Source organism: Papio anubis, chromosome 1, assembly GCF_008728515.1.
Source record: "Papio anubis isolate 15944 chromosome 1, Panubis1.0, whole genome shotgun sequence".
NCBI classification, from domain to species: Eukaryota; Metazoa; Chordata; class Mammalia; order Primates; family Cercopithecidae; genus Papio; species Papio anubis.
The window spans coordinates 138,161,757-138,188,619 of record NC_044976.1 but is presented as its reverse complement, the minus strand read 5'-3'; the positions used below and the strand labels follow the sequence as shown (position 1 = coordinate 138,188,619).

The 26,863-nt window shown below is 47.8% G+C and overlaps 1 protein-coding gene across 2 annotated transcripts in view; it reads right to left on the bottom strand.

Annotated features, from left to right (window-relative positions):
• Window positions 1-26,863, bottom strand: part of CAPN8 (calpain 8) — a 75,456-nt gene that overhangs the window by 8,611 nt on the left and 39,982 nt on the right. For both annotated transcript variants that reach the window (XM_031655471.1, XM_031655473.1), the window contains 10 exons: window positions 26,443-26,526; window positions 23,838-23,923; window positions 21,194-21,268; window positions 20,295-20,455; window positions 16,835-17,010; window positions 13,106-13,117; window positions 10,015-10,226; window positions 8,488-8,524; window positions 3,419-3,487; window positions 565-622 (listed from right to left, as the gene is read on the bottom strand). In XM_031655471.1, the coding sequence (XP_031511331.1) occupies window positions 565-622; window positions 3,419-3,487; window positions 8,488-8,524; window positions 10,015-10,226; window positions 13,106-13,117; window positions 16,835-17,010; window positions 20,295-20,455; window positions 21,194-21,268; window positions 23,838-23,923; window positions 26,443-26,526 (970 nt within the window). The remainder of the gene's footprint in view (window positions 1-564; window positions 623-3,418; window positions 3,488-8,487; window positions 8,525-10,014; window positions 10,227-13,105; window positions 13,118-16,834; window positions 17,011-20,294; window positions 20,456-21,193; window positions 21,269-23,837; window positions 23,924-26,442; window positions 26,527-26,863) is intronic.

Here is a 26,863-nt window from a genome sequence, read left to right as displayed (position 1 = left end):
CAACTCCCTGTGGCCTTCTATGGGCTGGGGCTCAGAGGGGAGATGCAAATCTTCCCTCCTGAGTGCAGTTTGACCCTCTGACAGCTCTGAGGCTTGCAAAAATCTAAAGATGGGGAACTGAGGACAGTCTAGGAGAGTCAGAATCATCCCTCCTTCCTCCTTCCCCCAAGATGCGCTACAGAACTGGATCTTTCATCTGCAGAGGTTTCCACAATATCCAAGTTATTAATTTTGTGAAAAAATTTCACTTAAGTCAATCCCAGCCCAGCTCTTTTTCTCCTGGGACTCAGCCTGCAATTTCATTTGACACTATGGAGCTTTGTTCCTGCAGGGGCTGGCTGGTCGCCAGCGCCAGCCCAGCCTTCAACTCCACCTTCGTCTCCCCGTCTCCTGCCTCTCCGTCTTCCCCTCTTGTCTTGCTGGACTGAATCAGAACCCTGGAGTCAGACACCAAAGCCCTTTCTCCTATCTGTGGTGCTCCCAGCCCAATGCCTGCCTGCCCCTCCCTCACCCTGTCCCAGCATCTCCTACAGATTTTCTGAAAGACCCCAAGAAGGAACTTACGTTTGGAAAATGCCTCATTCAAAAGCATCTTGAGTGCATTGGCAGTAATCTCAGAATCCTAGAAAGAGGAACACAAATGCAAACCATGTCAGGCCCTGACAAGTTGTTTCAAGACAGTGAATTAATGTAGTGCTTCCTCACAGTCAGACACCGGGTCCACTGGCCCTGTGACTTTTGTTTTGTTTTTGTTTTTGAGACAGAGTCTTGCTCTGTCACCCAGGCTGGAGTGTAGTGGTGCGATCTCTGCTCACTGCAACCTCCACCTCCCAGGCTCAAGCGATTCTCCTGCCTCAGCCTCCTAAGTAGCTGGGACTACAGATGCATGCCACCACGCCTGGCTAATTTTTGTATTTTTAGTAGAGACAAGAGTTTCACCATGTTGGCCAGGATGATGTCAAACTCATCGACATCATGATCCGCCCGCCTCGGCTTCCCAAAGTGCTGGGATTACAGGCATGAGCCACCGTGCCCGGCCAACCCTGTGATTTTAAAAGCAGGTGACATCTATAAAAACTCAAATTCTCCTCTTCTTTTGGGGACCCCAGGAGCCTGGCCAGAGGTGTGTTAGTGCCATGAGTGTGGTATGCAGTGTGGCAGAAGACTGCCGTGCCAGGGCGCTGCTGCCTTTCACAGGGCTCTCTTGAACAGGGATAAAGTAACAGGAACAGCAATGATAGGATTGAACCAGATGTGCCAGAGCCAGTGTGGAAGATCCTTAAATCCTCATAACAGTTCCACAGCCATTTTCGAGTTAAGGAAGTCACGATTTTGTAAACTGCTGAGCACTGTATACATACAACATCATTTGTCATTTTCATGTGATGTAATTGCTTGTGGTTTGTAGCTACCAAGAGGCAGAGCTGGACTTGGAAACCTAAGGTTGGTTCACCCCAAAGTGCCAGTTTTCCCCACTGCACCTACAGGAATTGGTATTTCACACAGTAGCCCATCTCAAACCGGGGACAGAGATTGAGAGAATAGGATATTCTGTGTGCATCTGGGATAAACACTGAGTCAGAGGGAAGAGTCATCCCTTAACTCTCAGACGGAGGACAGATCTCAGGCAGGATGACCAATGAAATGCAGAGAAAGGGTGCTGGGCTGATGTCTGGGTCCCAGTCTGAACCCAGTCCCTTATTCATCATGTGACTTTAGCCCAGTCACTTTCCATCTTCCCATCCTCCACTAGCCAGACCCTGGCAATTCTACTGGAAATGAGAGAGGCGAGAGCTGCACAAAGCAGTGTATCCTCTGAAGACAACTGGCCTCACCCCAGCACAGAGTGGTCAGTCCCAATAATAAGGCCTGAGGACCTGGGCCGGGCACGGTGGCTCACATCTGTAATCCCAGCACTTTGGGAGGCCAAGGTGGGTGTATCACCTGAGCTCAGGAGTTCGAGACCAGCCTGGCCAACATGGCAAAACGCTGTCTCTACTAAAAATGCAAAAATTATCCAGGCGTGGTGGCTGGCATTAGCTATTTGGAAGGCTGAGGCAGGAGAATCACTTGAACCCGGGAGGCAGAGGTTGCAGTGAGCTGAGATCACACCACTGCACTCCAGCCTGGGTCACAGAGCAAGAGTCCATCTCAAAAAAAAAGACCTGAGGCCCCTTTAAAAAGCCTCTCGGGTTAGAAGACCACCCCCATTAGCCTGCCAGGAAAGAAATGGGATGTCGAGAATCTACATGTGGACCTTGACCCCATTTCTCATGAGGCCTTGTTCTTCAGCCAGCTCCTTAACCTCTCTGTGCAGGTCACTTTACAAGCAGAGCAAGGAGAGTGACCAATACTGCCCCATGCAGCCAGAGAGAAAAGTAAGATAAGGTGCATGAAGAACTATGCAAATATGAGCTTTTCCTTTCATCATTCTTGATGTTCTTAATAAAATATGACCCCTTGGCAGCTAAGGAAACAAGGTTTTGTTAGCAAAAATACTGGCCTATAAATCCATCTAAAACATAAATTGGCTTATCTTTGCAAGGGTTTTATTCAATGGCTATGCAAAGAAACTGTTCCCAGGTTTTATTTCCTGCGAGGGATTCTGATGTCTTTTCTTCTATTTTATCCTTAAGTCTAGAAAGTCGCCCTGAGCTTCCCTGGGAGGGGGGGGGCGGTGGAGACCATTGTTTTTTTCCTCTTCAGGGTCCTTTTCACACACTTTATTATCCTCCAAAGAGCAACACATTCGCTGTATTTATGGGGCCAGTTTTGACATTTCAAGTCCTGGCTATGCTTTGACTTATGGCCCCCACCGGGCTGCTACCAAAGTGAATGCAAGGCAGGGCAGGGGAGAAGGATCGGGGGTTCTTTTTTCTCTGCTCCAAGTGCCCAAGTTACATTCATGTCAGGCAAAGCTTGGATTCCTCAGGCTGCTGGTCTCCCAGAGGGCAGGTAGGGCTGCAAGACAGTGACAGGGAACAGGGCTAGTCCTGCACACTAATCCCAAGCCAGGTTAGCTGAGCTGGCTTCCACTTCGACTGGGCAATCCCCACTCTGAAGCATATCGATTTGGAGAGGTTTTGCCGTCTCAGCTTTTTATTCAGAGGCCCCAGTCTGACAGGGCCAATTTGCAAACAGAAAGCATTTGGCAGGACCTGGAGATCTGGCTTTTCTATTTTCTCAAGAATCAGTCAATGCAGCAAGAAAAGTGGCCTCAGTACCAATTCCCAAGCAATGTAGGAAAGGTCCTCGATCTTAAGAAAGGATGGTGATAGACACAGAAGCTGGGGACCCCTGAGATCTGAATCTCACCCTTTTTACGCCTAGAGACCTCCGGGAGTAAAGATTGAAGTGACCTGAACATTCCTGAATATTCTCCTGCCCACCTGGGAAGCCGTGTTTGCCCTCCGCTCACCTTCTCTGCCAGCTTCTCAAACAGGCTCTTGAACTGGCTGTCTTCCTGATCCACCTCACTGGGATGTGGCTAAAAAGAAGGACATTTGCAAAGTTAAAATGGGAATCGTCAAGGAGAATGAAAGACAAAGATTTAAAATTCATTCCTTCATCCATTAGTATCTATGATGTACCTACTGTGTGCCAGGCTTTGGGCTAAGTGGGAGCACATGGTGGTAAACCAAGAGACAGCCAAGGTTCCGGCCCCCGGGAGCTTACATTCCAGCAGGGATGAGCAGGGAGGCAGCGCTGGGGCCTAGCAGTTTTCTCTCTAAGTGACTTGGGGAAGTGAGCCCCACCAACCCAGAATTTCTGAATTCCGGTTACCACCTGAACCACTTTCAGAAAATGACACCGACACCAGAAAATCTTGGTGTGAATCTGTGGACTCCTAAGGGAATCACTGATAATTTTCCAAGGAGTCTGAACTCCAGAAATTGCGTGAAAACTTGGGGTCATATTTAAACGCATTTTTGGCTGGGCACGGTGGCTCACGCCTGAAATCCTAATGCTTTGGGAGGCTGAGGCAGGCAGGTCACACGAGCCCAGGAGTTTCCGACTAGCCTGGGCAACACGGTGAAACTCCATTTCTACAAAAAATTCAAAAATTAGCTGGGTGTAGTGGCGCACACTTGTAGTCCAACCTACTTGGAGGGCTGAGGTAGGAGGGTCGCTTGAGCTCAGGAGGCTGAGGCCGCAGTAAGCCAAGACTGTACCACTACACTCCAGCCTGGGTGACAGAGTGAGACCTTGTCTCAGAAAAAAAAAATTTTCTTAGCTTTCATCAGATTCACAAAGAGCAACATGATTTCAAAAGTAGTTGAGAACATGGCCTAGTAGAAAGAGCAGAACTAGAACCCAGGAGTTCTAATAGCAGATTGGCCCCTTACTGGACACTATCTCAGGGCTCTGAACATTCATGGCCTCTACTCTAATATTGACTTAACCAGACCATTTTCATGGGGCCATTTTGGGAATCAAATGAGAGCTAATGTAAGTCAAAGTCCTTTGGAAATTACAAACCAATATATAAATGCTTCTGTCCAGAGACTTTCTGATGTGACAATGGGCTCTGCCCAAAATAGAACAATGCCCAGCTGTCACCACAAGACAGAATGGAAAAGTGACAGCTTCCCAGATGACATGAAATTTCTAGAAAGCCGGGTCAATTTCTTCCAAAACTATCACTAAGATGAGTACAAAAGGCCCAATATAGCTTGATGATGCTGTACTCATAAGGATAACCACTGTAGTGATAATACTTGTCTTTGTTGAGTACTTACTACCTGTCAGGTACTTTGCATGGATTATTTCATTTAATATTCATGACTGTCCTGTGAGGTTCGTCTCATTACGGTCCACACTTCACCAATGGATAAACTGGAATTTTAAATGTTACTTCATTTTAAATGTTATGTAACAGGCCAAGATCACACAGCTAGCAAACAGTGAGGCCAGGATTAAACTCCAGCCTATGCGTTTCTCCACCACCCTCTGGAATGATCATCACAGAAGATGCTCTCTGCATCTGACTACTCTCAGCCTCTCTGCGGCTGTTTTCTCACGTGTAGAATGAGGATATTAACGTCTACCATACTGTTTTACATAGAAGATGTGCTAATCCAAAAATACATCTAGATTTTTAGAAGAAAACATGATAAACACATCGTATCTCATCACACATCTATGATTTTAAAGTGGTTTTGTAGGGGACAAAACAACATTATATCATTCATGTAATACAGTATACCAAAATCTTGTGAGATGTCCATAAATTCTGGACATGGAGTAATATTCTATTATTCTGGGGGAAAAGCATAAAGTTGCATATAAAAAACCAACAACAAAACAGTATACGGATATGGACACACACAGGCGCAGAGCAGGCACCCCGTCACTATTGGCTATCATTGGACACGAGGGAATTTTTGGACACTGGGAATGAGGGAAACGTGTGTACATGGTTGCAACTGTGGTTCTTCACAATTTGTTCATTCAAAAAAAGATTTACTGAACACCTGGCACATGTTGGGAACTGTTCAGAACCTGCGTCTGAATGCAATGGTGAACAAGGCATAGTTTTTGTTCTCAAGGAACTTATTATAGTGGAATTTTCTATTTCCCTGATACGATCTATATGAAAATGCTTTGCAAATGGTATGGAAGCATGGCAAAAGCAAGGAATTATTTTCTTGTTATTCATTATATCACAAGTTGGGAATATCTTTACAACCCTGCTCAAAGTGAACATGGCTAAATTCCAAGAGTCTGTTTGTTCACCATGTAATTTTTCCTTCCCTCATTCAAAGCAGGTGATTCTGCTCTTCAAATGTCCAACTGTTCGTGACTTGAAGATTTCTGCAGGGAGTAAAACAGAAGTTCCTGAAGGCAATAGCCCTTCCTGTCTCCTGTTAAGTCCTGAGTCCCCTGAGGACATTATCTGTGTATTCTGGAGTGTGTGTGTGTGTGTGTGTGTGTGTGAGAGAGAGAGAGAGAGAGTCACAGCACAGTGGTGCCCTAAAGAGAAAAAGCAGGGTTTCCCTGAGACCAAGAAGATGTTGAAGTTTGCAGGATCTTGAGGATATGGGAACCCTTGAATGGCTCCATAACCATGTCCTGGTACCTCAGCAGGGGAGGCTGGACCATTGGCCTGAGGACTCCCAGTTCACCAAAGATTCTAGGCCCCATGCTGAGCACAGAAGCCCAAGAGCTGTCAGTCATAAAGGAACCTGTGAGCTGACCACAGGGGTAGCCAGTATGGACCCAGGACCAGAAGAGACTTCCTGTTGCTTGGAGGCTTCAGAAAACCCCAATACCATAGGAGGTGGAGATGGGAAGTCCCAGTAGTGACTAAGATTGAACTCCTGCCAACCTGGTGCAAGGGGGGCTTAGAATCAGTTGAAGTTGATTTAGCAGAACCCTGCCCTTCCCACACAAAAAAGGAGGGAGAATAATTCTTAGCACCTGAATTCAAGCTCAGCTCCATACTCTACACTGGCAAACGGCAGCCTTTCTAATATGCCTGGGACCCATAGAAAGAGATGCCACTGTGAGCGATAAGTCCTCCTGGGAGCAGTGAGAAGGCTGAGCTGCCATCAGCAACTGAGGCGAGGGGTAGGAGGGAAAATTCTGCCCAGCTCAGATCACCAAGAGTCACAAGCACAGAAAAGGCCTCTGGTGCCAGGTATTGCCACCGACTCGAGGCAGGGGCCGCTTTTGACCACTGGCTGAACTACAGTGTGCAGGGAAGCAGTCACACCAGTTCAGAAACTCACTGGAATCACTCCCCATCAGAGAAATGCAGATCAAAACCACAATGAGATACCATCTCACACCAGTTAGAATGGCGATCATTAAAAAATCAGGAAACAACAGGTGCTGGAGAGGATGTGGAGAAATAGGAACACTTTTACACTGCTGGTGGGACTGTAAACTAGTTCAACCATTGTGGAAAACAGTGTGGCGATTCCTCAAGGATCTAGAACTAGAAATACCATTTGACCCAGCCATCCCATTACTGGGGATATACCCAAAGGATTATAAATCATGCTGTTATAAAGATACATGCACACGTATGTTTATTGTGGCACTATTCACAATAGCAAAGACTTTGGAATCAACCCAAATGTCCATCAGTGACAGATTGGATTAAGAAAATGTGGTACATATACACCATGGAATACTATGCAGCCATAAAAAAGGATGAGTTCGTGTCCTTTGTAGGGACATGGATGCAGCTGGAAACCATCATTCTCAGCAAACTATCACAAGAACAGAAAACCAAATACCGCATGTTCTCACTCATAGGTGGGAATTGAACAATGAGATCATTTGGACACAGGAAGAGGAACATTACATACCGGGGCCTATTGTGGGGAGGGAGGCGGAGGGAGGGATAGCATTAGGAGATATACCTAATGTAAATGATGAGTTAATGGGTGCAGCACACCAACATGGCACATGTATACATATGTAACAAAACTGCATATTGTGCACATGTACCCTAGAACTTAAAGTATAATAATAAAAAAAAAAACCTTCAAAAAAAAAAAAACAGGAAAAAACAGACATGGGACATGCATTTTCTATCTGATAAACTCACAGTAAAAACCCCCAGGGCAAGATGGATCCTTATTTGGCACCATCTCATGCATCGGCAGAAACAGGAGCCTGTAAATTTGACACATGTCAAATCACAGAATATATCTGCCCTCACCCCCATTCAGCCGAAGATGCCAAGCCCAGCAGCTGGGAGCACTCCATGTGGCATCTGCAGCCAGAGACACATCAGTGTTGGACGGAGGGGTGCAAGCTGGGCCTGTGCCCCCATGTAGGTGGTCCTGCCCCACCCCAGGCCCACTGGCCACAGACACAGCATGGCTCTCAGGGAGCAGCAGCACCCAACATACCCATCACCCGGCACACCACCATCTGAGGGCAAGGACAGTACATTAAGACACAGTGAGGGATAAAGGGAGTCAAGTGGTGAACCCACACCGCAAACCCTACATATTTCTTCCTCCAAAGTCGGCTCAGAACTATCTCCTCCATGGGGCTTTCCCAGACTAGGCACTCCCCCAGCACCCCTCAGACTACACGTCCTCAAGTTTAGATGGGTTTTCTGGTGTGTTCTTTTCTTCATCTTTTGTGTATATTTTCATCATTTGTCCTCCAAAAGACTGGAGGTCAATCCAAGAGGAGGACACTGGATCTGTTCTCCCACGGATTTCTCTATCCTTCACAGCACAGCTTAGGCACAGTGGGTGCTCTATCTGTGGGTCCTGCTTATCAAACGTGGAAGACGACGCTAAGACCTCCCCCAGGGGATAGGGATATATTACAAAGCCTGGGTTCCAGGGCTACTTCTGTCTCATCTTCATCAGGAAGAGACAGGGACTAGAAAATGTTGTGGCCCTAACTAATAAGAAGTTACCATCCTTAATACATAAAGAATTCTGAGGAATCAATAAGAAACCTGGAATGACTGCTATGCAACAGTGTCAGAGTTTGGCATACAAAAAGATTGCATACCTCATGTGGGTTTCCAGCTACCACATCCCCAATTTCTCTGAAATACAAAGAAAGAAATAAACCTAACATGAGTACAGAAAGTACAGCTAATGGCTGGGTTCTTTGAGGAAGATTTTGGCCCTTCTGAGAGATTGGCCTCACACCCCAGACTTCATTTCCTACTAAAAACTGCATAAACAGAATCTTTAGCCAGGATTCGTCTCCCTCACCTCCTCAACCTCCACCCCACCCAGAGTTTTTCATCAGAGACAAGAGCTTCCCAGTGCAATTGGCCCTTCAAGGATTCCAGAGTGTTCACCCTGATGGGTCACTCCCAGGGACAAGAATGGTAACTGGGGTAAGGTAGGGAGAGAATTCCCCAGAAGGATGATCCCTGTTGACATGTCCTCTGGGGACTGAGCCAGCAAGCTCACAGTCGTTGCAGGGGTGCATAGATGTTGTGTGTGCTGTGGGGGGTGTGTGTGTGTGTGTATCGTATGTATGTGGTGTGTGTGAATGATATGTATATAGTGTGTATGTGGTATGAGGGAAGTGGATTAGTGGAGTGGCATTGTATGTATATGGTGGAGGAATAAGGTCAGGTGGATGCAGGCAGGGTCTGACCGTGATGAGTGGCAACGAGGGTGGAGGGAGGTGTGACAGGTGACAGGTGGTGGACAAACAGGGTGGATGGACAGTGGAAGGACACACACCGAAGGTGGAAGGAGGAATGGAATGGAATGGACAGTGGAATGGAAGATGGACAATGGACAACGGAAGGACAGGAGGGGTATGGCAAGAACGACGGTGAGCAAGATTAATGTCGACCGCATGATGGGATAATGATGCGGAGACGTGAGCACGTGATTGACCACGGCAGCACGACAGGCGTGAGGCGACACGATGCGGATGATCGCGGCGAGCAGTTAACCATGATGGATATCCAGCATCCACCAGGCACGTTATCCGAGGAGCGCGATTGCACCGGCGTGATGCTGACCGGCGCATCGCTGACCGCAAGGAGCACCTTACGCGCGATGATTTCGCAATGGCGGCATTGCGATGCAGCCAGCAAGCGGATCGCATCAGCAAGCGATGACTGGCATGACCCGTCCGAGGCGACATCCTGTTGACCGCGGCGGCGATGGCGACGTTGCCATGACTCCATGCCGCGAATGGCAAGCGCGACATCGCGATGCCACCGCGGGCGACCGCGGCGATGACGATGGGGGGTGTATGTGAGGGGAGGAGGGGTTCTCCGGTCCAGGTCCCACTCTCAGGGCCTCACATGCTCCTTCTGCAGGGGTGGAAGCCCCAGTCCAGGCCGCTGCTGGTCTCCTGGTTCCCTTTCTCTCCTTGACCTATAGAGCAAGGTGGAGGGGTAGGAGGGGGACACCCAGCGAAGGGTCCTTTGGCCTTGTAGTTTCTTAGAGCTTTTTTCTGGGAATATGTACTGGGAACTGGGGTGGGTCCTGCACCTGCATGGGGCCACTTCCCTTTGTGGGCCCACAGACAACTGTTCCCCACCACGGAGGGAAGGAGACGCACAGGGCCTGGGCCTTCTTCTCCGAGAACACTCTCAAGCAGAACTCGCCGTCTTTGAAGGGCTCAAACGTGGATGGCACCACCAGGTACTCCCCAGGGGGCAGCCGGACCCGGCCAGAGACCTCCCGCAGGTTGACATAGGTGCTGGTGCGCGCCGAGGGCTGGTAGTCCAGGAAGAAATCCCGGCCCATGTGTGCATCCGTGTGGCTCTCCAGCTGCACAAAACAACAGGCAGAGTCAATTTATTGCTAAATCCTGGAGGATGAGAGCTCAAGAGTTCAGCTTTATCGTGCTGATTTAGGAATTATTGATTTTTACCATTGCACTAAGAATCAGGAGGCCACGGATTCTGTTGTGAACTCACTGTATGTCAATCATCAAGTGTATTTTGAGTGCCTTCTGGGTGCCAGGCCCTGTTTGAGGCATTGATCTTGCCTTTGTGACCTTGACCTGTGGGCCTCCCCAGTTAAACGAAGGTTGAGTAGCAGGATCTCTAGTGTGCGCTCAGCTTCTGTCTGGATATTTTTCCCCTCTAATCCAATAGACTCTTTTATTCTGCAGCTGTCTCTGGGAGTGTGGCATTGACCTTCCCAGTATAGGCCCAAGGCTGGAGAAAAGAGCTTAAATCCTAGTCCTCAAGCAAAAGCTGCCACAAAAACTTGCTCACCTTTGACTATCTGGGAAAACTGCTCTGCAAAGAGACTACGATGATCAGTCTGGGAGCCCAGGGAGGCAGCTCTAAAAGAGACAGGCAGAGGGGGCAGCCACAGCTAGGCCTAATCCGGAGTCCCCCCAGCCTCCCCAGGGCCTCGACTCTCCTCAACAGGCGATGATGCTCTCCAGGACCCACTTATTTGTTGCGGGGAGGTGGGAGGCTGTTGGTGCATGACACAGGCTAATTAGTGTCTGCAGAGTGCTTCCAAAACACAGGTGCCAACATTATTATTGCTGTAATTAAGCCTCCCCATAGCACTGCGTCTTTACGATCAATCTTCATCAAGATGCCTGTGACAGAGGCCAGGTGCTGATACGCTGCAAGGGCTATAACTTCTGTGTGACCTGGAGCTGAAATGTCCACCCCAGAGTGGACAGTGTTCACTCGTGGTCATCAGACCCTCTTTGGATTACAGATCTGCTAAGCAAAGAAGGAAGCAGGCCACCTGCCCCCACTACCCTAGCCAGGACTCCACATAGAGCCCCCAGGAAGTCCTCACTGACCCGGCCACTAGGGTGCCCGCAGTGCTTGAGATTCTCCCTAAAAATGCTTACACTCTGGGCAGGAGAATGCTGGCGGTGTGGCCAGCGAGGACATGACCAAGGCCTACACGTCATGAGTTAAAGGTCATTCTTGCCATACCTGATGGTAGCAAAGGGAGGAGACAGGGCACTGGCAGGAGAAAGCACTCAGGAGAGTTGAAGTAGGGAAGCTACTCTAATTTGGCTTGGGTTGGGAAGGGGGCAAACTGAGTTCCAGCAAGAATCCAGGGTGGAGCAGGTTAGAGAAGTCCTATTTGGGAGGCCAGAGTGGGGATTGAAGAACACTGAGGCAAGATCTGGGTAAGACTCTGTCCTACCAGGAACCCCAAGTAAGCAGGTGCCACAAGGTCCCTGGTCCCCACATCTGCCCATGACATAGCACAGCTCAAAGTGACAGGATGGAGGTTGGGCAGGCTTAACTAAGGGTGGCTGTCAGTGTGGGGTCAGGATCAACAGCAGCACCCCAGGGTAACTTGTTAGAATGCAAATTCTCAGGCCCCACCCTAGACTGAAAGAATCAGAAACTCCAGGAGTAGGGCCCAAAAATCTGTGCTTTAAAAAGCATTCTAGGGGATTCAGAAGCACATTCTAAGTTTGACAACTGTTGTCCTGAAGGCCCCCTGGCACTTGCAGAGCACAGGATCCAGGGTGACACATTGAGGGCACTGTGAGGTGCTGCTGGAGAAAGCTCCATTGTGTGCGTATGTCACCTCTCACTCATAGAAATGGGGCATTTCTGATGGGAACCACCATCACCCAGACTTAACTCAGCTTTGGTTTTAATTATTTTCTGGTACTAGTGAGGTAGGAGGTAAGACTCAACTCCTAGCAGGAGGCTGGACCAAATGGAGCACTAGCTGAAACAGGGAAGAGGTGAAAGCACCTCTCCATAAGACATAACCACCAGTGTGCCATATCAGTTTACTGTTGCCTTGGCAACATCCAGAAGTTACTGCCCCTTTCCATGGCAACAACCTGACAACCCAGATGTTAACACTCTTTTTCTAGAAATTTCTGCATAATCTGCCCCTTAATTTGCATATAATTAAAAGTTGGTATGAGTGTGGAACTGCCTGTCAGCTGCTACTCTGGGCTCACTGGCTATGAGGTAGCCCTGCTCTGCAAGGACCTCTGCTGCTGCTCTACCCTGCCACTTCAATAAAAGTTGCTGTCTAACACCACTGGCTGGTCCTTGAATTTTTTCCTGGGGGAAGCCAAGAACCCTCCCAGGCTAAGCCCCAATTTGAGGGCTCACCTGTCCTGCATCAGTAAGAGGTATTTGCTCTAAACCATTCACTTGCTTGTCTGCTCCCTCCGTAATCAATAACATGCACTTTGTGAGCCAAGGGCAGGCGGACCAGTAATCTGCAGCCTTGGACCAAGGCATACACTAGACTTGATGAATTGAGCCTTGTTGGCACATGCTTCATGGCTAGCCAAGCTTGAAAACCCAGAAGAACTGGAGTAAAGCTGCAGCAGGGTGGATACACCTCTACCTAATTAGTGCAACTGACTCCAGCTGGAGGAAGCCCAGATAGAACACTGGTTCTCAACCTTGGCTGCCCATTGGAATCACGTTGTTCAGACCACCAGGGGTATGGGGGAAAAGGTCACCACTGTTCCTTCCATGAGGGCCTGACAGATGGGACTTGCAATGGTCCTCACCCACTCTCAGAGCTACCAGCCTACTCATGTGGTTTGATTCATGACTGGATCATGTAAGAGCTGTGGAACAACCAGCTTCTATCACAGGAAACAGATGCTGCCGGCTGCCCATCCTGAAGGCAGCCAAACTATTTCTCACCAAAGGAAGGAATTTCTGTCAGCACTCACATACCTCCTTGGGAACCTGTGGGGAAGAAGAAAAGAGCAGATCACCTGAGAGCTCCAAGGTCCTCCCTCTGCTCCTTTTCCTCCCTTCCTATGTCTTGCAAACAGACTATGCAGTCCTGGGGCCACTGAGGAAGACGTTTGTGCTAAAGTGAGAAGCCAGTCAGCATTTCTGAAACTGGAACATTATTGATGAATTTCAAGGCCATCTATAAACAGGATCCTAGAAATCTGGTGGGGGCCCACCAGATTTCTAAGTTCTACTTTCATACTTTTCTAGTTGTAGAATCTACCAAGATCTCAAATTCTTCAAAAGTAATAGCCTTGCGCTTTCAATGAGAGCTAATCTCTTCTTATAGACCTACAGACCTAGAGTCCAAGATCAAGAGCTTGACCAGAGTGAGGGAATCTCACTTAACCTGAGCCATAGTTTATTCTGCCCTTGGCTGTGGTGAAATGGGTCAAGAATAGGCACGTGACCCAAGCTGAGCCCATTAGAGACTTACTTCTCTGGGATTTCTGAATCAGAACTAACAGAAGGGGCTCCTTTCTTAATGCAAGTGATATTAGGGAATGAAGAAATCTAGACTAGCACAATGTCATCAACACTAGGGAGGAGATGTCAAGAGAAATAATCCTGGTAGTATCTAAGTCCCTTGTCCCAAGCCTCCATCTCCTTCCCTTGCTTTGGTTTCATGAGCTGGTACATTCTTTTCACTACCCTAGCTCAAGTTAGGCTCTATTTTATGCAACTGGAAGTGTTGACCCCCACAAGAGAGTAGCTCTCAGATCCAGAGTAGGAGCTTCCCCCTGCCTGGGGTTCCTATGCCAGGCTAGAGAAGAGGATTCAAACCCCCCAATTTGTCCCTTTCCATTCTTTGTCCCTGACACATAGGCCCTTTTGACCAGAAGACCAGTATAACCATTGTTTGTGACTTAGGTCTATGGTCAACTGCCGATAACTCTGAGAAACAACAATATTAGGGAAAATGCTAGCATGCTCGCTTCTGGAGCCCCCTGTGTCATTGGCAGCAGAAGCAGAAGAGTCCAGGGTCACAGTCATTCCTCTAATTTTGAGTGTAAAACCAAAATCACCCATGCAGAGGCCTCACAAGTATCTTTCTCTTGGCTCCTGGCCTAATAGCCTTTACACACCCTTGGCAGGGGCTTTCCTAACCACGTGGGCCATCTTTTCACAAACAACTTGACCACCTCTGCTGCCATCAATATGCTCCAGATTCACCCTGCCAAGAATCACCCGACAGGAACTGAGCCAGGCAGGTGGGGCCTCTTGGTGGCACAAATCCAGAGCAACGAGGTAAGGGAGCAGGACTTAGCCACTGCCCGTGGGGGGATGGAAAGAAACAGTCATCTTTGAAATGCAGGATCCTGACTGCAAATGACAGGCTGGCCTGGCATCACTGCAGGAAGATAAAGAGGAGAGAGAGGAGCCCAGACAAGGAGGGCTCTTTAGCCTTTGGAGGCGCCTGGCTGCTTCTCAGTCAGCAGCAGGTTTTCATCCTCAATCCAAACTCCAGTTAAAGCAAGAGGAGAGAAATACAGGAATAAGAATATGGCACCCACTCCCTGCAACCCCAGCTACTCCCTATAACCCCAGCTACTCCTGATACCCTCTTAACCTGACTTTTAAACTGTTTTCACTTACGGATGTCATGCTCTAAATTATATGCCTCTGGCCAGATGTACAAGGACCACAGATCACATACACTGGAATATTTTTTAAGCAGCTGTAATCTGATGACTAAAAAACTGATATGCTTTATATATTATTTATAAGTGCAAATGTCATGCCACACAAAGCTATTTCAGTCCCTTTGAAAGAATGCTTTGCTGGTCTGGTTATATAAGGTAGGCCTGGCCGAGTGCGGTGGCTCACGCCTGTAATTCCAGCACTTTGGGAGGCCGAAGAGGGTGGATCACCTGAGGTTAGGAGTTTGAGACCAACCTGGCCAACAAGGGTGAAACCCCATTTCTACTAAAAATACAAAAATCAGCCAGATGTGGTGGCACGCACCTGTAATCCCAGCCACTCAAGAGGCTGAGGCAGGACAATTGCTTGAACCTGGGAGACGGAGGTTGCAGTGAGCCAAGTTCACAACACTGCACTCCAGCCTGGGCAACATAGTGAGACCCCATCTCAAAAAAAAAAAAAAAAAAAAAGGTAGACCTGATGGATGAAGAACTGAGTAGCCCACCTTGCATCCATGCCCATCTACTATCGACTCTCCAAAACCATCACTTAACTTTCAAGCTGTCAAGAAATGTCCTTCTGGCTGGAATGTTCTCCCTTGAAGTCCAGCTCATCTTTCAAGGTTCTCATCAAAATCTCCTCCTCCATGAAGCTGAGGTGACCCCAGCCCATTGTGTCTGGTCCCCATCACAGCAGATCTGCCCTGCTCTGTTGCCAGTGGAGTGTGCATCTGACTCTCCACTTCAGATTGTGAGCACCTTGAGGACAGTAACTATGTGATATTCCTCCATGTCCTCAGCTTACAGTACAGCACCCAGCACATAGTAGATGCTCATTAAAGTTTGTTGACTTGATGTGCATACACTAAGTGCCTAAACAGGTTTTTATCTCTTCAAACAGAGTCCGTCTTTGTGCTACTAACATTCTAGGTGGAGATGAAAGAGCTAAACTGGAGTAGAATTGAAACTTATTTATTTGCAATTCCTTTCTCCTGCCATCAATTAGCAATTATTTTCCAACTCCCATTCTTCAACATAAAATACACTCGCGTGCCCGTGCATGTGCACACATACACATATACACCCTAAACACTAAAGCCCTAAATTCCAGAATATGAGAAATAAAGGGTGGGATGCAGATAGGATCTTGACAATTGCACTATTTCCTTACTGGTTTCTTATTACAATATTTTTTATACATTAATTTATACTGAGATATTGGGCCTCCAGTCAGCTCTTGGTCTTCCTGATTAGAATTGTATTTTTCCCAAGAAATTCTTTTAACAAAATTGTTTTAAAAAACAACCACCATAAGCCCTGCTGGAATTTGCTAAAAGAAGTCTTTGCCTGTATAAAAAAGTGGATTCCAACTTGTTTCTGGCTAGACTTGTCAAGACACAAAGGTCTTACTTTAATATATCTGTGAGGCTGTTAAGTCTGTAGAGGGGTGGCTGCCAGGAAAACTGGCACGTTAGCCAGGGACTGCAGCGTGAGCCCAGAGTCAGCTGTATTCCAGAGTCCAGAGACACCAGAACTGAAAACGGGCGCGTGGTTTCCATCACCCCAGCTCATGCCCTGTGTGCTCCAAGTGTCTCAAGGCCTCCCAGGGAATAGTTGTCTTTGGCTCCCATATCCAGCCTCCTTCCCTGACTCAGTGATGCCCCTCATCCTCCTTGTGCCACCTCAAGTGCCTTATGCCCCCATGTTCTTGGCTCTTGTCCCTGGGGAAGCCTGTACTTGGAAAAGAGTCCAATGAACACCTGTATACTGAGCCCTCAATGACAGGCAAAGGTTAACGTGTCACACATCTCAGTGTTAACAGCAGAGACTTAAGCCATAGCAATGAATCTCTAATTGTGGAATTCAGGCCTCAGTAAGGCCACTGGGATTGTTATATAGGGGAGCAAGGACACTTCTCGATTAGGAATACTCCAGCAATAAGAAAGATGTGCTACAATGACTGGCCAAGATATTCAGCCCCAAAACATCAAGTGAGTAATGAAGGACAAACCCAGCACAGCAGTACCTGGTAGACAGCATAGCCGATGCTAAGCATGCCCTGTCCTATCCTCTTCCGTCGCCTGCGATTTTTCTGCATCAGACCCAGCAGCACTGTACAGCAGGGTTCACCAATGCTCTCCTCCTGGTCTTCATCCACTTCATCCAAATGGATTTTGAACTGAGGATTGGTCCAGTAAGTGGCTGGAAGTCACCCAGGTGATGGTGGTTCCCCATGTAGCGGGTGAGGAGACGAAGAAGAATAAAGTAAAAGGAAGAACCTTGATCATCCTAATGAATGCACAGCTCTGTCCAAACTGTGCCTAGTAAGCAGGCCTCAGAAAGTGTCCTTTACAAGGTGGTCAGGCATTTCCTCCTACCTCCCTACACATCCACACACACAGACATATCCCATCGCATTTGGAAATGTGTGCTTGTCCGTTTGATCAACGAGGAGCCCAGAAGCACTTGACTGGGACTATTCAGGATCCCGTGATCCGAGGGCCACACTGGGCAGCACTGCCTCCAAGTCTTCCTGGGGAAAGACCTAACATCACCTTGCTCTCAGCACTTGACCTGTGAAGGCAAACCCACCTTCTGGAGGAAGGGAGATCTCTGGGTAAAAACCATGTCCCCAGGACAGAAGAGGAGAAAGTCCCAGAAGAGACTAGCTACGAAAGAGGTCTCTGCCTGACACTATCAAGACAACTGCTCTTGCCATCTGATTGACACCTATTCTCCCTCTGAGAGGGCCCCAGCTGCAGAGCACAGCTGGCAGCACCCCTGAGAACTAATCTGCCGTCTATCACCCTAGGGTCCTTACAGGATGGCTTCAGTGTCGCAGCCTACTGACGAGACACACTTTCTTCAAGAGAAAGTCATTTAATAATGCATGAGGAATCACGACTGGCAGTTAAGAAGCAGTCCTGCCACACCACCTATGGATATTGAAAAAGATTCCTTCATTTCAAAGATGGCTTTTTAAAAATCTCTCAGAATAGTAAGTACACAAGCCAAGCCACAGAGAGGTTAAAAGGATCATCCAAGGACACGCAGCAAGTCTATGACAGAGTCCAGTGGCAGAGCATAATTGCAGAAGACATGCCTGACAGGTGTCTCCACTCTAGGGCCTCAACAATTTCAATAATCATGTGCCCTGGAGGAAAAAGAAGTGGCAGGGCGTGGGATTTTTCCTTACATCCTTTAAAGAGGAGTCTAACTTGAAAAATAACAAGGCATTCACAGCTGACCAAGAGCCATTGATTATCACTCTTCTTTACAGTAGGATTTCTTATTCAATTCCACCTTCCCAGAATCCCCACTTCCAGGTTTGTTTGTTTGATTGATTGATTGATTGATTGATTTTAGGGCTCAAGTGTATGGATTTTAAAGTCAGATATCTGTGGATTCCAGAGGAGACAGAAAAAATTCCGTAATCGCCTATACTTCCATCACTACCAAAGGGCAGGAACTATCCATGTCTTCCTGACAGCTAGTTGGCGGCAAGGATGGGATTGTGATTTGGTGTTTGCAGATACCTTGGGCACCCCCTACGGTTCTGAGCTCCGAAAATGATCCATGCAAATCTCCTACACATTTTCTAAGAGCTTGCTAATGGTGAGTAGATTTTAATTTCTCCCAAATGCAACATTACTGCAATCCATACGTATTTTGTTTACTCCTTAACAGTACTGGAGGAAGAGAATGGGCCATAAAACAATGCGTCCTGTTTACATAATGCTACACAGTTTACAAAGTGCTTCCCTACACACTGTGTTCCAAGGCTCACAGTGACCCAGTAAGGTTCAAAGGTCGAACCCCATCTGGAGGATTAGGAAACTGAAGCTCAGAAGAGGGAAATGCCCTTCCCAGGGTCTAAATCAAACAACAAGGGCAGGACGTGGACCCCTTTCCTTCCTCTCTGTTCAGCACTCTGGTCACAGCTGCCTGAACTGGGAGCTTTGGGTTGGATGGGTGATGAAAGAAGAGAGAACTTGTCAAGACCCAGCATTGCACCCAGGTGGGGTTTTATTCTAATGCTGCTTCCCTAGCACTGAGCACAGCCCTGCAGTGAGCTCTGTTCAAGAGAAAAAAGTGACTGGCCCTGCCTCATGTGCTTACAGTCTAAGTCAATAAACACATCAACAGCAAACCAGGCAGGGAGCATGGGGAGCAGGAGGTGAAAAGTAGAGAGAGCAGGATTTGCTTTTCTTCATTTCTGCTTAGAGATGTGGGGCTGTTTTCCCGAGTTTCTTCATCAGGTGCTGCCTCAGCTGATTCAACCTAGGAGGAGCCTACACAGGGGACACATTAGTGATCTTCTGTGAGCCAGGAAAGCTTCCCACCTTTCATCAGGTGAGGACCCAGGGTTAGTGCGGAGGCCATGCTATATGCCTATACTATCACCATGCTATCTCCACCAGGGACTGAGTCCCCATGACATGCATGCCCTGCGTGTGGCCACCATGGACCACGCTATCTTTGCCCCTCCACCTCCAACTCAGGCACAAACACACAGTGAAACAGCAGCTCTAATGGATGCAGTCTATTGAAACAGCAGATGTTGTACCCGTGTTCCCCTAGCACACCATCAGCCACTCTGTCCCAGAGCTCAGCGGGATGACTGTTAGCCAGCTGGGTTGGGGGAGTGGGGAGGAAGGGGCAAAAACCCAAGGGAAGAACAGGAGGCCTTAGCATAAGGTGCCAAGAGCAGCATTAGTGTGGAAAGCGCGTCCTTTGGAGGAGGGGAGGGTGGGCGAAGCAGGGATGGTTTGAACACACAGTCAGGCTGCAGCTAAGCGGCTGCAGAGCCACTGCCCACCCTCACAACCCTGGCCCCCAAGCCCTAGGGAGAAGCAGGACCTCCAGAGGGTGCCCAGAAGTCAAAGAACAAAGTCCAAAGGCCTTATCCAAAGATTAACATATAGGGCAGCGCACAGCGGCTCACAACTGTAATCCCAGAACTTTGGGAGGCCAAAGTTGGTGGATCACTTGAGCCTAGGAGTTCGAGACCAGCCTGGGCAACATGGTGAGATCCTGTCTCTACAAAAAAATGGTTTTTTTTTGTTTGTTTGTTTGTTTGTTTTTTGAGACGGAGTCTCGCTCTGTCACCCAGGCTGGAGTGCGGTGGCCGGATCTCTGCTCACTGCAAGCTCCGCCTCCCGGGTTTACGCCATTCTCCTGCCTCAGCCTCCCGAGTAGCTGGGACTACAGGCGCTTGCCAAAAAATGTTTTTAAAAATTACCCAGGCCTGGTGGTGCGTGCCTGTGGTCCCAGCTACTAAGGAGACTGAGTTGAGATGATCACTTGAGCCTGGGAGGCAGAGGTTGTGATGAGCAGAGATCGCACCACTACACTCCAACCCGGGCAACAGAGCGAGGTCCCGTCTCAAAAAAACACACAACATACCAACAAAAAATTATATAAAGTGACCCAGCTCAGGGAGGATAAGCTGGAGGAGGTTGGGCCGAGGCAGCCCTTCACCTTACCTGGGTAGTTCTGGCAGCCCCCAGCTGTGGAGCCGCGGGTCCAGCGGCCATTGAACAGGACCAGGTTCCATTTGTGCACCTCCTCACTACTCAGAGAGTCCGGGGACAGATTGCAGATCTCCAACCGAGAGAATTGCCTCACGAAATCTGAAAATGACATCCTGGGGGCAGAGGCCCCAGAGGGCTCTCAGTGAAGAGGGCTGGGTTGTGATTAAAGGCACGCATACCGGGCACGGGAAGGAGCCGTGGCACAGGCCCTAGAGGCCGTGGGCTAGCTTGATCTTTCCTGCAGCACACTGATCCAAACACGCAGAGACAACGGTCCACATTCTTCACTAGCACTAGCTTCTTGGCTCTTATAGGGAGCCCCCCTCACGTATCTTAACAGCCAAGCAAAGGATCTGAACTGTAAACTGCAAAAGACCCCAGGAGGTCATCTCAACAAAGCCTCTGCCTCTAGATTGGGTTAAGTCTAAGCTCACAAGAGGTTTATTTTTGTTTAATTCAGAGTGATGTACAGTTAAGCCGTACCATATTCAAGGAGTATCCTTATTATCTTCCTTAGCTCACTAGCAAAGGAAGTTATCCCATATTGATGGTAGGTAAATCTTAGCTTAAACAGATAGAAGCAGTGCTCTCAGTTCACTGGAAAGATAGTAGAACTGAGAAAGACAGGCTGATAGTTAAGCCAGGCTGAGGGCCCAGATATCATGGTTTCAGAGCTTTAGACGTGCTGGTATAGAGGTGGAATTTTACCAGGACAAAAGGAGGAGAAGAATGAATTCATCATGATCAGGAATCACATTGCCTTCCTGGAAGACCTAGAGACTGGCTGCACCCACATCAGAACGGAAAATGGACCCATCACCAATGGGACAGCGCTTCAGCAGAAAACTCACCAGAATTCTCCATCCTCAACTTTCTTGTCCAGTTCTTCCTTCCGCTGGGGGTCTATATGATTCCACTCTGGTGCACTGAGGGGAAAACAAGCAGAGGTGGTCGCTTCTGAGGGGTTCTACACACAGGGCAAGCGTTTACTGCACCCAAACTTCCCCCTAAGAGCCAGAAACAAAATACCAAAAGCACCGCATGCAGACAGAAAGGCAGGACGGACAGTGTGGGGTGAGCACACTGTCTAGAGAAGGGACACAGACCCAGGACATGGACTCCATGGGTACTAGCAGGGTGGCCTTGGACATGCGACAGGAACATTAGGGCTCAAACATTATTCTCTAATTTTTACTCTCCAGACACATTTGGCATTTCTAATTAAGACTCCCAGGCCCCTGTTCTCAGGAATGGGGAGGCACAGGAGAGGACATGGATGAGTTCTTGTCACTAGAAAGGCAGGCACTCCAGTACCCATTAGTCACTTGTCACTCTGGCTTATCCAGCAGTCTGGGGTGAATATGCTGACAGAGTCTAACCGGCTCTGGGGACATGGACTTGGTTTACTTCCTTCCACCTGCAAGAATGATCATCCAGCCCAGTACTACGGCAATTTCCCAGAAGTAACGTCAACCTGTGAGACCTCCTGCTGGTGGCCTTTCAAGGGGAATATCCATGCACTTTGTTCGAATGCCATCTCCAGCTTCCTGACCTTTACAAAGTTAGGTTTTCCTGAAATAGGTATGTGACATCTAAGTAACAGAGCAGCAGCAAGATCCATCTTAAAAAATAAAAATAAAAAAAATAAATCCCTGCTTGAATACCTTCTGCAAAACCTAAGCACCTTCTCTCCCCAGCATAAAGCTGTGGCACACTCCAGCCCAGCCTCTCCCTCCGAGCTAGGCTTTAAGACCCCGGGGGTCAGCAGGACAGTTCCCAGGGCCTCTTCAATTCATTGAAACATTAATTTGATTAAAACCAAATCTCAGAATGTGCTTGTTATAAACAAAGATTAGGGCAGGAGTTGGAAAATTCTAGATCTGACCTACTGCTCCAATTGGTTTTTGGTTTTTTCTTTAAACTTTTTTTTTTTTTTTTGAAATAAAATCTCACTAATCCCCGAGCTGAGCTTAGGGATGTCGCCTTAGAGATTCAGCACCCTCCTTCTCCGATAGCTGATATATGTAACTATCCCAGGTTGCATCTCCAGCTGGTGGGGCCTCCAGGCCTTGACAGTCACCACCTCCCACCTGCCAGGCAGCGGGTGCTCAGGGAAAGGAGAGAAAGTCAAACAAGCCCTTTGGACAGCTCGGTAAATGACTTTTGGTAAGAATGACCCAAATTCAGGGTTTCAATTTCACATAGCCCTGTCATCCTTTTAGGGAAGTTGGCGGAACGGAGGTTTTGGGTTTTGCTCAAACTTAGGCAGTGGAATGAAAAATCCTTCCTACAGGAAGCTCATGTGTGGCCCTAGAGACACGTGTTTCTTCATGACACAACCCTGAAGGGAGTTACTACCCCTCTGTGCAGTCATGACCAGTCATGATGCTGTGATTAAATGTGGCGATGCCCTTCGAGAGCCCTGGTGGCATCACAGAGTACCGACAGCACTTGAGGATTAAGGATATATTGGGAGGGGGCATTATTGTGACCAATTTCATTTCTAGTGGTTCTTTGTCCATGAGACTGGCTAATTATTATTATTATTATTATCATCATTATTTAAACGGAGTCTCGCTCTGTTGCCCAGGCTGGAGTGCAGTGGCACAATCTCAGCTCACTGCAACCTCCGCCTCCTTGGTTCAAGTGACTTCCAGCTAATTTTTGTACTTTTAGTAGAGACAGGGTTTCACCATCTTGGTCAGGCTGGTCTCGAACTCCTGAGCTCAAGTGATCCACCTGCCTAGGCCTCCCAAAGTGTTAGGATTACAGGCGTGAGCCACTATACCCGGCCGAGACTGGCTAATTCTAATTCCTCCCCCACACTAACCTGCCTCCCCCAGGCCAGCTGTGCTTACTGGACAGAAACCATCCTATGCTTTCCACCCTCCTGCATCATGGGGACATAGATTCCAGGGCACAGCTGTCCTGGGACATCACCACCTCTGACCGACTCAGCAAAGAGGCCTGCCCAAGAGGAGTCTCTCCAGTCAGTGATGAAACCTGCACAGGGCAGGAGCAAGTGCCACTGCCTCATTCATCACTGCTGCCAGGGCCCAGGGCTCCGAGGGTCAAATTTCATTTTCTCAGCATCCTTGTTTCTTCTTGGTGCTGAGGGGTTTGGCCTTTGTCAGAGTGTCCAGTGTTTGTGGAGTGGAAAGAAACAGACTGTGAGTGATCGATTTGACCTTTGGACCAGCACGGTGTGTCAGGTAAAAAAACACAAAAACCTTTCAGCGCGAAGCAAAATTCCACAGAGCCGCCAAACTTTCAAATGCCAAAGCAGAAAGCCAGAATCGAAGACTACAGCCCAGTGGTTTTTATTTTGCTTTCCTCAGCCTGGATCCATTTAATACTCTTTGCTGAACACACTGTGTGATCTGCAGACAGGACGTGCTGCTGAACTCACTGTGACATCGATCTCATAATTGTGTGTTTTACACGACACCCTTCCGCAGAGGGAGAGAGGATTGGAGAAGCAGGGAAAAAACCTACTCATCGCTCCAGGCTCCCGACCACTCCACTTCACCCCATGGATTCCTGAGTCTGATCAGCCTCTCTGGATGGCCCTGGAAATCCACCTGCAAATTCCACACAGAAAAGCAGCTGAAGTACTATGTTCCTGTTGCCTTGCAGGCATGTCTGCACCTGAGAGGATCTGCACTAAATTGTTCAAATGTTCCTAAAGGACCACACTTTTATTTTCCCTTAACGCATCTTTTCAGGCTTGAGCCAAGTACTCTATTTTTCATAATTTGTTTGAATAAATGAAGAGTGAGTCTAACCCAAAAACAAGCTTATGTCTGCTTTAACTCAGATTTAGATTTTATAGTTGACTAAGATTGACTGAGCTCTTAATACATGAGGCCTAATGATAATAAACGCCCTCCCAACAAACACCAAAGCATGGCAGTTAACATTTATTGAGCAGGTACTATAGATGAGGTGTTGTGCTAAGCATTTAAGATGCGTTATTGCCTCATTTAACACTCACGACAATCCTGAGAAGATAAAGAATTATCTTCATTTCATAGCTCAAAAATCTGAGACTTAAAGAAGTTATGTTATCCAAGATTATCTAGTTAGTAAGTGGTGAGCGCAGGCTGGGAACCCGGGCAGTCTGTCTCCAAAGCCCACACTCCTAAATCCACATATACTGCTTTCCCCTATTTATTGAACACTCAAGCATAAGCCCCTTGCGCCCTGCACACACACCTGCATTCACATATGCACACACCAACTGCATAAGCTGTTAGGTCCTCATTGTCTTCATTTCCTGTGTATCCCCCAACTCGCCTAGCCCAGTGTTTACATGTATATGTTCAACTCCCGTTTATGAGATTAACTTCATTAAAGAGCATATTTGGGTCACGCACAGTGGCTCACGCCTGTAATCCCAGCACTTTGGGAGGCCAAGGCAGCATATCACGAGGTCAGGAGACTGAGACCATCCTAGCCAACATGGTGAAACCCCGTTGCTACTAAAAATACAAAAAAAATTAGCTGGGTGTGGTGGTGCGTGCCTGTAATCCCAGCTACTCAGGAGGCTGAGGCAGAAAAATCACTTGAACCAGGGAGTCTGAGGTTGCAGTGAGCCAAGATTGTGCCACTGCACTCCAGCCTGGCGACAGAGCGAGACTCCATCTAAAAAAAAAAAAAATGCATATTTATGAAACACAAACACATGTAAAGAACATATATTTCATTTAACACTATTTATTTATTTATTTTTGAGACAGGGCCTCTCTCCGCCACCTAGGCAGGAGTGAAGTGGTGCGATCACTGCAGGCTCAACTACCCGGGCTCAAGCGATCCTCTCACCTCAACCTCCTGAGTAGCTGGAACTACAGGCACACCCTACCATGCCTGGCCTATTTCACTTAAATAAATAACAAGAAGTGGGACATTCACTGCATTTCCCTTTCTGCCTTGGCCATTGGGAAGCCCAAAGCAAAATTAATTTCTCAATTATAGCACTGCCTTCAGCCTGGATTGATGTATTTTACTGTACTTGTATGGTTTTATTGTGTCTATTCTTTTAATGGTAAACCATCAGCTGGGCATGGTGGCTCAAACCTGTAATTTCAGCACTTCGGGAGGCCAAGGCAGGAGGATCACTTGAACCCAGGAGTTCAAGACCAGCCTGGGCAACATAAAGAGATGGTGCCTCTATGAAAATTTTTAAAAATTAATAATTAGCCAGGTGTGATGGCACTTGCCTGTAGTCCCAGCTACTTGGGAGACTGAAGCAGGAGGGTCACTTGAGCCCAGGAGGTCGAGGCTGAGCCAAGATCATGCAACTGCAGTCCAACCCGGGCAAAGTAGCAAGACCCTATCTCTAAATAAATAAATAAATAAGTAAAATAATTGTAAACCACCTTAAATCCTTTTTGAAAGAAGACACAATGTAGAAAATAAAAATAATGAATAGTATAGCCCTTGTTTTTTCTTTGGGTTGGAGAGTAAGGAATACTTGCTTGCCTTTCCATGACTCTACTCTACCCTAAAAGCTGGGACTACTGCCCCTTTTCCCATTTGGGGATTCTGTGAGTTCCCACTGTTTTGCCCACACAAACATATTTTTTCGAACGTCTGTAGAATCTAACTGAAAATCTCTACAGCTTTCCTGGCCTCATCTAAGGAGAGGGCTTGCATTTAGTTAAAACCTGTTGAGCAAAAGCTCAGAGAGATTACGTTGTCCATCTTCAAGAGAGTAAGAGTCAGAAGAGCTTTTATTTATTTTTTATGTTTTAGGGAAAAAATATTACTTTTTTGTAGCGATGAGGTCTTACTATGTTGCCCAGGAATGGCCTTGAACTCCTGGTCTCAAGTAATCTTCCCACTTCAGACTCCCAAAGTGCTGGGATTACAGGTATGAGCCACCACACCTGGCCAGAAGAGCTGTTCTAATGAGCAAGAGCTAATGCACATCTGTGGTATCGGGGTTCTGCACAGGCGGAGTGTACCCCAACATGACAGTGAAGCTCAAAAGCCAATTCTGAACCTTCTAGTAGTAATCACCTCTTTCTTCCTGCCAGGATGGCTTGGATTCACGGAAATATTATCACGTTACCTTCCCCCTACACACACAAAATTTTACCTCTTCAACTCCAGTGACAGAGTATGCGTGACTCTTAACCAACTTCCGGCTGGTGATGGCTTCTGCTTCAGCTGCACTGGAGACCTAGGTAGAGGAGAAAGTTCATTCAGAGTGGCTGACCCTTACCTCTCAGTGGCTGGCCATAGAATGCTTTCCAAGGACACACTACACAGCCACTGGGGGCTTCAGTGTGGGACTAGGGGTACAGGAGTAGCAATGAACCTCAGGTAAATAGAGCCATCTCCAACCAGACTCCCTCTTTAATTAGGCCTGCAGTTCTGGGCCAGTGCAGGTGCCTGCCAAGCCTGAAAGACAAGTTACCAGCCTTCAAAATGCCACCAAGAAACTGGGAAGTCATTTATTCTCTGAGAGTGACCCCCGGCTGCCTGAAGAAGGCTAATTCTCCATGCTGATGGCTCTG